This window comes from Pezoporus occidentalis, unplaced genomic scaffold (genome assembly GCF_034315485.1).
Source record: "Pezoporus occidentalis ecotype Australia unplaced genomic scaffold, CSIRO_AGI_Poc_V1 ctg2, whole genome shotgun sequence".
Lineage (NCBI taxonomy): Eukaryota > Metazoa > Chordata > Aves > Psittaciformes > Psittacidae > Pezoporus > Pezoporus occidentalis.
The window spans coordinates 20,637,822-20,652,775 of NW_026913855.1; the positions used below are offsets into that span (position 1 = coordinate 20,637,822).

General features: G+C 43.7%; 1 protein-coding gene across 2 annotated transcripts in view; it reads right to left on the reverse strand.

Moving 5' to 3' along the window:
* The window catches only part of TGFBR1 (transforming growth factor beta receptor 1), a 38,255-nt gene extending 26,783 nt beyond the window's left edge, over positions 1–11,472 (reverse strand). The window contains exons 1-2 of one of the 2 annotated variants that reach the window (XM_062618111.1): positions 11,301–11,471; positions 74–325 (exon numbers count right to left, since the gene is read on the reverse strand). In XM_062618111.1, the coding sequence (XP_062474095.1) occupies positions 74–325; positions 11,301–11,379 (331 nt within the window). In that variant the 5' untranslated portion in view covers positions 11,380–11,471. Of the gene's footprint in view, positions 1–73; positions 326–11,300 lie in introns of both variants that reach the window. The other variant, XM_062618112.1, reaches the window with a different exon arrangement.
* Positions 11,473–14,954: the final 3,482 nt, after the last annotated feature.

Here is a 14,954-nt window from a genome sequence, read left to right on the forward strand (position 1 = left end):
TGAAGCTTCTACTCTTACAGAATTTTCTATTTAAAAAAAAAATACCCCCCCCAAATAAGTTAAAACCCCTTACCTGGTGTTGGAATTGGAAGTTCTATTTTATTGCAGTAGTCTCTGTCACAGCAATGAGGGAAAGTAAAGACTCCATCTCTGGAGGAGTGGGCACAAACAAATGGTCTGTCTCGGGGAATCAGATCAATCTCTGCTATACACATACTATTGTGTATTACTTTGTCTGCAGTTCGTGTTACTGAGGTAAAACACAGCCCATTTGTCACACATGTAAAGTTGTCTTTCGCGCATAGGTGGCAGTAACACCGTAATTCTGTGTTGAAAAAAAACATGAATGTTAGTATTGGTACATGTTCTGAGCCAAGAAATAACTTGAAGGACTAAAGAAATAGAGTTCAAACCACCATGAGGCCTATGATCTTTTTGGTTGCGTAAACACAGAACTGCAACATTGAAGAACAACACAAGGCTTTTTAGCAGGACAAAAAACAAAATTAGGAGATGATCAGATGAAAGTAAAATTTATAGCGGACATAATCTCTCCTTATACAATTATGTAGTAACAGAGAAAGGCTGCAATCCTAGATGTTCCTCCAGGTAAAGGAGTTTCATTACAGATCCTCATAGTAAAGTTCTGGACTTTTTAACACCACCACATCCTCTACAACATGTCAATTTGCTGTTTTCATACTGAATACAAATAATGCCTTTTTTTTTTTTTTTTCCACAACAATCAGGGGAATAGCTTCAGTAAGTGACAAATAAGAATGCTGCTGGCTACCTAAGATTAATACTTTACACATGACTTGATGGCTTCAACTTTGCACCAAGGAAAGGTCATATAAAGGCTTAATCCTCATTAAAAATACAAACCCTGAATGACCAAAGAACATATGCTTTCATGCAAGCAGAAAATGGTTTAGACTTGCTATTTATGAAGCCACAGGAAAACACTGCTTTGCATTACTCAAGTTGCTGGTTTACTAAAGCTATCAATTGCACTAGGAAAGGAGAAGGCATGGGTAGGGAAGCAGGAATGACAGACTAATCACATCTAAGATGATCAGGTTACATTCTTTACATTGCAGAAGTTGTTGGAGATGGAAGTTTACTATTTCAGCTTTCTTTCTCCATATTTCTTCCTGCATTTATAGGACCAAAGCCAGATAGGGAATGGTGCAGTAGCAACAATAAAAATATCAATACACTGACTTGTTCATCGGCGGACACCAAAGGTTTGCCTAGAGCTTGTGTACATGCACACAGAAAGATTAAAATACAGAAATTTAGACAAATTTACAATCTTAAACATCCACGCCCCAAATACAAAAATGTGCTGAGCCATAAACAAGCCTCTCTCAAGGGTGTGAGGATTAACTGGTGGCAAAGCAAAAGATGCCCCAAAATCTGCAATTTGTGTGCTTTACTTAAATTCACGAGTTTAAGGTAATCACCTGAACTGTCTCTGATTTTACACTCTCCTCAATCACTGGATATCACAGATTTAAATAAATGGCAATCTAATCTCAAATACACATTCCATCTCAAAGTCTTGATTCCATTTCTCTGAAAATACCTCCTTCCCCTCAGATCTTGAGTCAAAACATATTACTGACAATCATCCTCTACTGTTAGAGTAAAAACATGGTAAAGTATCTGCTTTATGCTGTAGCATAAAGTATACGGAACAGAACGAAACCCCGTGTTTCTGAGAGATTCATCAGCCCACAGACCAGTCAGAAAAAAAAAGGAGGGGAGGGAGGCAGAAATGGAATTGCAAAATTATTTAGTATTAAGATTACTGAAAAAATAATTAGAATATATATAAAATGAGAACTGGCACATGGGAAGGTAAAGCTTCTTTAGAGTACCACTTCTTGAAGATATAATTTCGCACACCCCCATCAGAGTAGTAAGGCAAGTCTTATTCTGAGTTTAACTATGAGAAAATTAAACAGTTATTTTCCTGTCAGTGTCCCTTTGGTAATTTACACTTTATTTTTAAACCCGTTAAAGCATTAAAGTTTCCTAAAATATTCACACATTGATATTTCTTTCAACTTTCTTAACAAGCATGACTTTATCTCACTGCATCCTCCATGACTTTTTTTCCTATTTAAATAATATTCTTGGCTCATCATAACAGCACATGCATCTGAATGCCTACAGTAAGAGACATTATTCAGTAAGATATATTTACATTGGGTCACTGTACAAAGACCAAGTTACTTGAAGTGACAAATGAGGTTTGGGTTGACCTTGTTACACTTACTCATATTCCTGACCTGGTGAAGTTATAGAGACACACTGATACCACTATGACTAAATAAGCATTTGGTGTCTTATCTTCCTCATTCATTTTGTTCCCACCTCTCTTTTGCTACAGAATTCCCAATGAATGTAATTTGATACAATTTGTACTTCTGCTCCACCTTGATGCCAGTACCTTCTAATCTCCTGTCAGAACACAGTACACTGTCACACACAACTGAATAGTTTCCTCAGCACAAATGTATCCTTACTTCCTTCTGAAGCTACTCTCCCGCTGCCTTAAAAGGAGAAAACAATACCTAATCAGATGAATAACCAAAGCTTCTAGGAATACAGGTTTCTGCTGCTCTCTAGTGGGCACACTCTTAAAAATAAATAAAAAATCAACAACATTAAAAAATTCTTCAGCCCCCTTCCTACTCTTACCACTAACAATTCTTCATGCCTTCCAACTTAAGTGGAAAATAATTGAATTTCCATATTTTCTAACAGGAAAGCTAACTCAGCATCTTCAGCAACAATCCATTCCAGAAGAAAACAGAACTCAAATATCCTTGCCTATGTCTCACTCTCCCATTATCTATGTGTAAAAGAACAGACTATGACTATGTGAATACACTGTAGATTAGATTTGCCATCAATGGGATGAGGAAATGTCAATTACCAACTGTAGTTAAATCACTTCATTTCTATAAGGAAGTGTTTTCACTTGTAACTGATCTCAAAGAGAAAAATACCATGCCATTGTCCTCTTGGAGATGTAAATTTTTATGGTTTCCAGGTAGTCCAATATTTTTCTCCAAAAAGCATTATAGCAATTAAAAATAAGTCAGAGAGAAACCAGTCAGGTCTCCAACTTCACTTGAATGAATACATACATTTGTAAAATGCGTTGACAGCAGCATGTGATAAGAGAATGACAACTCTGAAGTAAGCTAATTTTCCAGAGCCAGGAATATGGAATCATAGAATCATAGAATAGTTAGGGTTGGAAAGGACCTTAAGATCATCTAGTTCCAATCCCCCTGCCATGGGCAGGGACACCTCACGCTAAATCATATCACTCAAGGCCTCGTCCAACCTGGACTTGAACACTGCCAGGGATGGAGCATTCACAACCTCCCTGGGCAACCCATTCCAGTGCCTCACCACCCTAACAGGAAAGAATTTCCTCCTTATATCCAATCTAAACTTCCCTTGTTTAAGTTTTAACCCATTACCCCTTGTCCTTTCACTACAGTCTCTAATGAATAGTCCCTCCCCAGCATCCCTATAGGCCCCCTTCAGATACTGGAAGGCTGCTATGAGGTCTCCATGCAGCCTTCTCTTCTCCAGGCTGAACAGCCCCAATTTCCTCAGCCTGTCTTCATACAGGAGGTGCTCCAGCCCCCTGATCATCCTCGTGGCCCTTCTCTGGACTTGTTCAAACAGTTCCATGTCCTTTTTATGTTGAGGACACCAGAACTGCACACAATACTCCAGGTGAGGTCTCACAAGAGCAGAGTAAAGGGACAGGATGACCTCCTTCGACCTGCTGGTCACGCTCCTTTTGATGCAGCCCAGGATACGGTTGGCTTTCTGGGCTGCAAGCGCACACTGCCGGCTCATGTTCATTTTTCTCATCAACCAACACCCCCAAGTCTTTCTCCACAGGGCTGCTCTGAATCTCTTCTCTGCCCAACCTATAGCTGTGCCTGGGATTGCTCCAACCCAGGCGCAGGACCTTGCACTTGGCATGGTTAAACTTCATGAGGTTGGCATCAGCCCACCTCACAAGCATGTCAAGGTCCCTCTCATGGCATTCCTTCCCTCCAGCGTATCAACTGAACCACACAGCTTGGTGTCATTGGCATATCTTTCAGGTGTGATGCATTTCCAATCTCCTACCACAAAAACCTCCTTCAAAACTACTTTACCCAAAGAGGAGGGAAAAAAAAGTTTTCACTTCTTAGCCCATGATTTCCATGGCACTTTTTTGTTGTTTTGTGTTTGTTCTTTTTTTAAGTATTACTACAGTGTTTGGTTGAAACCACTAGCATGAAGCTCCATACCAACTAATGAAAGGTCATGCCTGCAAATGATATGAAGCTTGGGAAACGAAAAGTACAGACAACTAAATGAATATACTGAAGGTTATGTAAACAACCAGTGACAAAGCCAAGAACAGAAAGAACAGGATTTGAAGCACCATCGTAATTTAGTGCCCTCTCTATTGCATTTCCTCATTGCACCATGACCGTTCTGCATGATCATTCCTGCTTTATGTGACTGTTTACTGTAACAGTGAACAGTAAGACAATACAGTTATAAAAGAATGCATGTGCATTATGACACATATATGTCATAGAAGTTATCAACAGCATATTTCCCATACCTCAATCTCATTTAGTAAGAAGATTATTAACAGGCTAAGAGCTGGGTTTGATCAGCCTGGAAAAGGGTCAACGGACACCTTAGAGCAGCTTCCAGTATTCAACGGGGCCTACAAGAATGCTGGAGAGAGCCTTTTTACAAGAGCATGTATGCAAAGGACAAGGAGTAATGACTTTAAACTGACAGATTAGATATTAGAAATAAGTTCTTCCCTGTGAGGCTGGTGAGGCACTGGCACAGATTGCCCAGAGAAGCTGTGACTGTCCCTGGTAGTGTTCAAGGCCAGACTGGATGAGCCTTGGAGCAACCTGGCCTAGTGGAAGATGTCCCTGCCCATAGCAGGGGGCTGGAATTAGATTATCTTTAAGATCCCTTCCAGCCCAAACTATTCTATGATTCATCTCTAGTGTTGAACACAATTACTTGCGTAATTTCTCAGGCTGAGACTCTCAGTTTGACAGTTTGGTATTTCCTTTAAGAAGTCTCTCTTCCATGGGCGCTGCAGCCTGGAAAGCCCACAGTAAGAGTAAAGCAAGCTGGTGACATAATTTAGACACAAAGTACACAGCCTGAAGAAAATCTGTTCCCCAAAGCTCCAATATTAATTCTGTATACAAAATACGAACAGAGAATTAAGTACATACTATCCACTTCACTTTCAGAAGTCTGTACGATCAGGTACCTATGGAAACAAGTCTTTTTTTTGTCTCTGTTGTCCTTCTGAAGCAGGAAAATAGCACAAAACCTTTATTTTTAGAATCGCATAAAAACCTATGAATCACTATAGTATTTGCTAACATCCTGCAAAATTACTTCAACCTGACAGTTTGGCATAGAACACCTTCAAGCCAAAGAATTTTTGGTTGGAAATCGTATGTTGAAATACTGTCTTTCAAAGGATGCTAACAGAAGGTGTTACAGCAGTTAAACTTGTGAGGTGCTCTAAAGAAACCAAAACATCTCAAACAAAATTTCATTAAGAGTGATTAACAATTTTATATCATAGAATCACAAAACGGTTTGCGTTGGAAGGGACCTTAAAGATCATCCAGTTCCAAACACCTGCCATGGGCAGGTGCACCTTTCACTATGCCAGGCTACTCATATTTTTATTTATTTACTGAAAGACAAATAGTCTCTCGACCAGAACATCAACAAGGATAGAGGCTCTTCAGGGAAGACAGGCTGGGGAGATGAGGACGGGGTGTCAATGACCAGCTGGAGTGCATAGATCTCTGCCTGGGGATGGATGAGGAGTCTACCAAGAGCTTAGGGGTCAGGATTACAGTAAGGGCAGGCGCAGGCAACATCACAGGGGAGGGCGTCTGCTACAGGCCACCCAACGAGGAAGACTGAGTGAATGAGGCCCTCTATAGGCAGATATGCAGAGACTCATATTCACAAGCTCTGTTCTTCATGAAGGAGACTTCAACCACCCCAATATCTGTTGGAGGGATAACACAGCACAGCATGAGCCCAGGAGGTTCCTGTAATGCACTGATAAATTCATTCGCCAAGTAATAAAGGAGACTAAGAGACAATAAGAGGGGTTATGCTGGACCTTGTTCTTACCAATGCAGGGGGGCTGTGTCGATTGTGAAGTCCAAGGGCAGACTTGGCTGCAGTGACCACAAAATGCAGAGTAGAGTTTGGCAGAGTTTTAGATCCTTAGAGTGACAAGATGCGTGTGCAGCAAGCTCACTACCCTGGACGTCAGGAGAGCAAACTGGCCTCTTGGTAGATCTGCTTCGCGGACTGACATGGGGTAAAGACCTGGAAGGAAGAGGAGTTTGAGACCATCTAAGGAACCTGAAGGTGCACAAGTCCATGGGACCTCATGAGATGCATCCATGGGTCCTGAGGGAACTGGTGGATGAAGCTGCCAAGCCACTATCCAGTCACGGCACGCTGGTGAAGTTCCCACTGACTGGAAAGGGGGAAATACAACCCCCATTTTTAAGAAAGGAATAAAGGAAGACGGAACTACAGGCCGGTCAGTCTCACTTCAGTGCCTGGCAAGATCACAGAGCAGATCCTCCTGGAAACTGTTCTAAGGCACATGAACAATAAGGGGGTAACTAGTGACAGCCAACATGGCTTCATTAAAGGCAAAACAAAAACCTACTGTGGCCTACAGTGATAGGACTACAGCACTGGTAAGAGGGAAGAGCAACTGACATCGCCTACTTGGACTTGTGCAAAGTTTTGACACTATACCACGTGACATCCTCGCCTCTAAACTGGAAAGGCACGGAACTGACGGATGGATCAGCAGATAAGAACTGTCTGGACAGTTGTGCTCAGAGTTGCGGTCAACGGCTCCATGTCCAAGTGGAGACCAGTGACCAGTGCTGCTCCTCAGGGGTCAGTAATGCGACAGTTCAACCACTTTTGTTAGGAACATGGATAGCGGGAGTCTTGGGTGACATGGTTTAGTGTGTGGTGTCCCTGTCTGTGGCAGACAGGTTGGAGCTAGATGATGGTAAGGTCCTTTCCAACCCTAACTATTCTATGATTCTGTGATTGAGCACCCTCAGCAAATTTTCTGAAGAAACCAAGCTCAAGCTGTGCAGTGCAGTTGACACACTGGAGGGAAGGGATGTCATCCAGAGGAACCTGGGCAGCCTGGAGAAGTGGGATCATGTGAACCTCATGAAGTTCAATAAGTCCAAGTGCAAGGTTCTGCACCTGAGTTGGGACAATCCCAGGCACAAATACAGGCTGGGCAGCAGCTCGGATTGAGAACAGCCCTGAGGAGAAGCCCTGAGGTGGGTGTTGGTCAGTAAGAAGCAAAACATGACCCAGCAGTGTATGCTTGAGCCCAGAAAACAATCGTGGGCTGGGCTGCATCACCAGCAGGTCAGAGGGGATTCTCCCCCTTTACTCTGCTTTTGTGAGACCCCACCTGCAGTCCTGTGTTCAGCTCTGGGGCTCCCAACATGAGAAGGATGTGTACTTGGAGTGAGTCCAGAAGAGGCCACAAAGATGCTCCAAGGGCTGGAGCACTTCTATGGAAACAGACAGTTGAGCTTGCTCAGCTCAGAGAAGAGAAGGCTGCATAGAGACCTCACAGCAGCCTTCCAATATTGGAAGGGGGCCTACAAGTTTGCCAGAGAGGGACCCTTCATCAGGGACTTTAGTGACAGGACAAAGGATAATGGGTTCAAACTGAAAGGAGGTAGAGATTAGATATAAGGAAGGAATTCTTTACTGTGAGGTTGGTGAGACACTAACAGAGGTTGCCTTGAGAAGTTGTGGCTGTCCCATCCCTGGAAGTGTTCAAAGCCAGGTTAGATGGACCTTGGAGCAACCTGGTCTAGTGGAAGGTGTTCCAACCTCTATGCCACAGGAGGATCTAAATGGTCCTTAACATCCCTTCCAAACCAAAACATTCTATGATTCTATGAAAGTACAATTTCTGAAACAGAAGTTTCACTGGAAGTGGAACTTCACCAGAACCACCATCAGGACTCTCAGTTCCACCAAGATGTAGTTTCAAGGGATAAAGGGACAAGGCTAGATTATATGCAAGAGACAGTATTAGATTTTGGGCAGATGAGCAAAAGGGCTGTACTTGTAGTTTTTTTGTCTTCTCCTATGAAATTTGCCAGAAGCAAAAAAGCATAATACAGAACAGTGCTGTCAGCTTTCTATTCTCTTATTCAGACAATTCCCTCCAACAATACACCTGACTCATGTCTGAACTCTTCCAGCTCAGGATATAAAAATGACATCTTAGGTCTTACAATTTCTGGATCATGCGTACATATTTTTAAGCCATGACATTTTAAGGGCTGCACTGACTAAATCTTCTCACAAAGGCACTAAGTTTGACTTTTGTAAAGTAACAGCAGTGGATGTCAAGTTTTCAGGACTACTTTAACAGACATTTCACCTATCTTTGTCAAGCAAAATTACCAAAAACTACTGTTTTCAATGGAAAACAAAGTGATGCACTCAAGAAAACAGACAAACTACTTTATTAAGGCAATATTCTCAAATTGCAAGTAATGGGAAACCCTTGTGAAAAATCCCAGCTTCGAAAAAAAAAGCAACATTATCTTCTCCATAGTGCAGGTGCCAAGTTGTAGCTCATCCATAGACCTACTCACAGGTATGTTCATGCCTCCTGCAGCAAGATGTACGAAAATTTATTTCTGTCATCTTTCACAGAAGAGTATGCTTTAGAAAAAAGAAAGTTATAAGCCTAGATTATAATTTTACTAAAATTATGAAAGCAGAAAGAATAAAGATCTTCATTTTTACTTTGAAATTCATTTCAGCATACAAACCATATTTCCATCATTATATGTGATTAGGAGCAATTGTGCAAATGCAAGAATTTCCAAGATGACTCCCCAGAACCTTGGGGAGACCAAAATCTACTGCTCACACAGTTAAATAAATAAATAAAGCAACCTAATTTTAGACTGTCGTTAAAATCAAGGGTTCTACTGTTAAGCTAGCTGCTCTGACTCATTACAGGCCTGATCTCCATATGGTGATATAAAACATATCACAAGGCAATTCATTAACGCAGTTTCACTAGTATACTGCAGAACAGCAGTATAAGTCAGAAAATGCCTAACTTCTGTCAACCCATGATAATACTAAGTAACAGTAGCTAAACCATACCTTGCACTTCCTTGTCAACTCAGACCACAATGTTCTAATTAATCCTTCACCAGTACCAGGACTGGTCTTTGAGCTATGGATCAAGAAGCCTGTATTCCCCATATTCTCCTGGATAAGGAGGATTTCTCTCTCTTTGAAAAACTGACTTCCCCCCACCCCCAACCCAACAACCACCACCATCACCACCAAAACAAAGGCCGCACACCACCAGTTCCATCCTTGTATGTTTTTGTATGGAAGGCTATTGCCTTGTTTTCACATAAAGCTTTTAGACATTAATTTCATTACTGATATTAAGGGAAAACTGTTGATTGATCTGAGGCATTAAGAGGGAAAAGTTCAAAGATCACATCAAGATAAATTGCCTTCAATGCCTAAACTGGACATGTTACATAAGAAAGCTTTTAATTATTAAAGCCTGTTGCAGCTTTTCAAGAACACAAGAACCACGGTTAACTTAAGCTTAATTTACTGTCTCCCCATCAAGGATTCTCTATCTTCTTCAACAAGAACATGGGCAATTAACACAGCATTTTAGTATAGCAACTTCTGTCTTCTTTAAGTAATACTTTCTTTACTGCACAAGTACCATCTTAGGTTGAATTATGAACAGCATGGTAAAAATCCAGATGAAGGGACATCTTAAAGCTATAACTGAAGAAAGCCATGGTGCTTCTCCACTTCCTCTTTAGAACCCAAAGCAATATGCAATATATCTACAGAGGAATTCAGGGAGCAGGCCAATTATAAAATGCAGATTTTGTGTGTCTGTCATCATCATCATCTAACTCACCATAGATGAAATTGAAACCTAAATCAATTACCTTAGTGTCTATAACATTTGTATAGCCTATTGAGGCATACGGCCCAAACTGCTAACTGAAGAACAAAACGGTTTGTTGTTTTTTTTTTAAATGGAAAATTACCTATTTCTTGTATTTCTGAATGCTGCTAAGAACTCCCGTTTCATGCATTAGCTCTGCAACAGCACAGCTCTAACAGTATATCTCTCTTACAAGAAAACATAGGTACAGAAGGCTGGAGAAACAAAACTGTTTTACTGTACAAAGTTCATCAAAGATTTTATTGCTGCATGGCTTGGACCTTACAGAGTATTCAGGTTAGCTCTCTGACTGTAACTGAGAGATCACCTCTATCTCCAAGCTACTAGCTTTCCGAGCAGACGCTGCCAGCACACCACAATGTGGCGTGTAACGGAGCTAAAGCATCTAACGTGGGAGTTAAGGGAGTCTTTTACCTTCACTACATGGAACATTCAACACGTATCTACACGAGCAGATGCCGCTTGTCTCTCCTCCCCCGTGAAACTGTTTGTAAGCGCTCCTCAGGAGCTCACAAGGCACGGCGGCTCTTCCCCAATCTGGTGCCTAAATTGGCACACCCCAGGCAGAGCAAAGGTAGCTCTCGCGGGCTGATGTGCCCATAACGATGGGGAGAGAGAGAGAGGAGGGTGCTCCGCCACCGATAACCAAATTACCTTCACAGGCCACGGCCACCCGAACCCGCGTGTGAAAGGAAGAGCCGCAGCCGGCCACAGTCCTCAGGGGCCGACGGGCTCACGGGGCTAGGGGCGCGGGAAAGTTACCTCAGACAGAGCCACCCGAGGCGGCAACGCGGGCACCGACGGGGGGCGAGTGTCAAGTGCGCACAGTACTGCGTCCACTCCTCATCACTGCCCCTCCTCACCCAGCCGCACCACGTCTGCCCCGCGCCGCGGCCCCTCCCGCGTAGCCACCACTGCACTCGGCCAACAAAGGGACGAGCACCCGCCGGGCTCGGACACCGGGATGGTGGGAGGGGTAGGGGGGAGGAAGGCGACTCCGCCCCAGCCGGCCCCTCCGCCATGTTGTTGAAAGGAAGCGACGGGGACCCGCAGCTCCTCATCTCTCTCTTCCCCCCCCCTCCCTCCCGTCCCAAGCACCACCTCACCCACTCCCTCCCCTCATTTCCTCTCCTTCCTTTCTTCCCTCAGACACGCATGCACTCACCGGCTGCCCCTGGGAAGAGCGGCGCGGACACCACGAAGCACAGCAGGGCCCAGAGCCGCCGAGTGGCCGCTACCGCCATGGTCCGGTCCCGAAACCGTGGAGCCAGGGCGCGCGCGCACCCGCGCGCCAGGATTCCGCCTATCGCGGCCCCGCCCCTCTCCTCCTCCCCCGAGAGAGAAGCAGGCAGCCGCTCACGCTACCCCTACACCTCCCCGGCTCGCTCCTAACGCTAAACTAACTGACGCGGCGGCGCCGCCTCATTGGCCTCTGTCCCCCGCTCCGCTCCGGCCCCGGCACCGCCCCCGGCAGCTGCGGAAAGCCCCAACGACAACAGGCGGCTGGAGGGCGCAACCGGCGCGTCCGAGGGGCGGGGCGCGGCTGGGTTGTGATTGGCGGTTGGCTGTCGGCGTCTCGTCGCGGCGCTGGTGAGGACCGGCGGCGGCGGGAACGCAGCCGGCCCCGTGAGGTACTTGGTCGGCGGGAACTGCTGTCCCTGCGCATGCAGCCCGGGGCGATGTGGCTGATAACGTCTCTTAGAAACAGGGGCGGGCCGCGCGTTAGGGCGGTGAGGAAGCACCCGAGCGTGTGGCTGAGGCTCTGCGGCTGCTCTCACCGGCAACCATCAGACACAGCAGGGTCCAGGGCCGCCGGGTGGCCGCTAAAGCTATGTTCCGGTGCCGGGGCTGGAAGGAAGCGGGGGATAGCGGTTAATCAGGCGGGAGGAGTTACACAGCCCTCAGATAGCTTCGGGAGAAGAGGGAAAGCTGCTGTTACCCGAGGAATTGCTCCTCTGGAGACTGCGGGTGGGAGGCGGGCTAGCAGAACTATGCGGGGCCCTTTCGTTGCTCAGCTGCGATGCTTCTCTTACGTGAGTCTGTCGGATGGGTTGTAGATGTAACACGCAAACAGTCTGACAGCTTATTCCCTGCTAGCCTACCAGCTGGTGTATGTATGAGGCGGCTCAGCGGTCGTGCTGTTAGTGAAGACTGCGTCGCGATTCGGGAGTAAAGGGTGCACCTTCCCGCAGCACAAAGAGCTATAGGGTAGAGAGCCTGCAAGTTTTAGTACTGCGCGAGAAAAGAACAGCGCTAGTCGCCATGTGTGGCTCCCGTCTTATTTCACAGTTTAACTGCGGGAGTTACTTGGGAATCAGAAACAAATTTGGACAGTCCAAATAGGTGTTTGAGGTTCTACTTGATCTTACAAACCTTGGCAACTGGAATCAACCCTTTTAAGAAAATTACCATGACTGAGGTTGTTCATTCTGTCCAGAGCTTTATTAGCTATTGTATGGGTGGCAAGAAAAGAGGAAAGGCTCTCTTGTCTCTTGGGATCAGGTAACCACTCTCCCAGAAGTTATCTGCTTGCCCCCTCTCCCCTGACATCCTAGCTCCATTACGTGGCTGTTGTGTTCAGAGTCCGTCAAGTTCAGCATATACTTTTGTACTATTCGTTTTACTTGAGGTGTCACCCTCCACTCGTAGGACAAGACATGTAGGTCACAGGAGCTTTTCTACATTATTACTTGCAGTTAGTCTTGCAAACTTCGTGTACTGTCTCTGCCAAATGGTGACTTCCCAGTTCATTATTCAGGGCAGCAACCTCTGCAGTCTTCAGTGCCACATTCATTTCCATGTCACATTGATCTCCTGTCTCTTTTTTTTTTTTCAGTTGTTCAGCCAACACAGCTTTTATAAAAAAGTCTTGTTTCTCCTACAGTACAGTTCACCTGGATAAGAATCTTGATAATATAACAGTTCAAGGTGAGGTACATTTTTATTAATTCATTTTCTTTCCATTTCTCTCTGAGCAGCAACCAGCATCATATGTAAGCAGACCCTAGTTATATTTTCTCTTGCAAAATCATATTTTAATGATTGCAAAGCTACTGAAATGGATTCTGTATGCCTGGAATACCTCTTTTCTTGCCATGCTTCCATTCCATGTTTCTAGATTCTTAGGGCTGCACCTTCTGGTCTTGATTAAGGTGGTGTCTAGGAACTTCAGATTATGATACAGATTCTTGATGCTGGAAGGACTCTGGTAGCCAATTGGATCTTGATCTTGTTGGAAGGTCACTGACTGTGAAAATCAGTACTTACACCTTTCCCCATTAGCTGCCCCTTGTTTCTGTAAGATTTGTCCCTGTGTTCTTCCATCATCTTTTTTTCCACTATTGCTTCTGTAGTCAGTTCTTCCCTTCTAATATTTTGGTGTTCCTGTTTCTTCATATGAACTTCATAATTGGTTTTAGTTGGTCTGGGTAGGACTGTATCTTTGGGAGGGTTACGTGGGAGGTACTTAGATTTACTGTTTGAGATGCACAGTAGTTAAAGTTATATATTCTGTTTGATAATTAATCATCTGTCTTTTTTGCCATATAAGATGGTACAGTCACATAAAAAATACAAAATAAAAATGATAGCCTATGAAGAATTTAATAATAGGCTTCTCCCTGTGTCTGCAAACAGTTGAATGCCAATCCAAAGAAAATGAGATCTTACATATGACTGTGCAAATAAGGCTATGTTAGACCACGACACAGTCAATAAACAGTTTCTAAGATACACCTTTCTGTAAAGCAACATTTTATTTAGGAAGAAAATAACTCTCCTGTGATTTCAGATTTCTCAAAATTGCAGTAATTACTTGGCCTTTTTTTTTTCCTGCCAAAATAACCAGAAAAATAATTTCACTGTAAAGATCAGGGTAATAAGGAATTCTAATGAATCTTTCAGCAAGAAAGTATGCACAGTTAGTGCTAGAACAAGAAGAAATGAAGGTGTTGCAAAACTTCATTTGCAGCTTTTACTGTTTTCTCTCCATGGTAATTAGCTACATTTTATATGCTTTTTAAAGAACTATTGAGTGCATCATGATATTTACAAATTATATTCACCAAGGAACTCAGCAAGAGGAAAAATACTGAATGTGTAATGTTTACCAAGACAACAAAGTAAGAGATACTAAAAAAACCCACCACCCAAAACAGCACCGCCACCCCAACCCCACTCCCCCCACCCCTCAGTCCTCAATTTTCCCAAGCAGTTTTCCTGCTCAAAACTGGGACAGAAAGGATCAAAATGCTTTTTAGTGTGCAGTTTCTATAAGCCTGCAAATGAGAAAGTTTAGGAAAGATTTGTGATCTTGCTAAATTAGTCAAGCAAATGAAAACACTTTAAGTCACTGCTTTATAAAATATTCAGAATTATTCACTTTATAACCTTTATGAACATTGCCTGATTTGCCTCATCAGTGCTTCCAAAACTAAGTACAGTGGGATTTAAACCCCACTTAATCAACTCTGGTAAGAAAAAGCCAGTCAAAGCTTAAGATGTATGAAACCCTTTTTGCTTTTATTTCACCGTGAAACATACCAGATCCATATCTCAGAGTCACGAACTGAGCAGCCTAATAATACCCTGTGTCAGTACGCAGTATGCTTGATCCCTCCAGCTAACGCTTTCCCTATTATACTGCTAATAGGTTTGTGGAAACGTTATAATGTTGCAAGTTCTTACTGTGCAGTTCAGCATATCTCAGTGATGACAGTTTTGCACTGCTGCTGTTAAACCCCTTGAATTGTAGAGTCCATCAGCTGCCGAGCTTGTTTCCTACATGTATGATACCCTACTTCATTTGAAATTAGGTTTA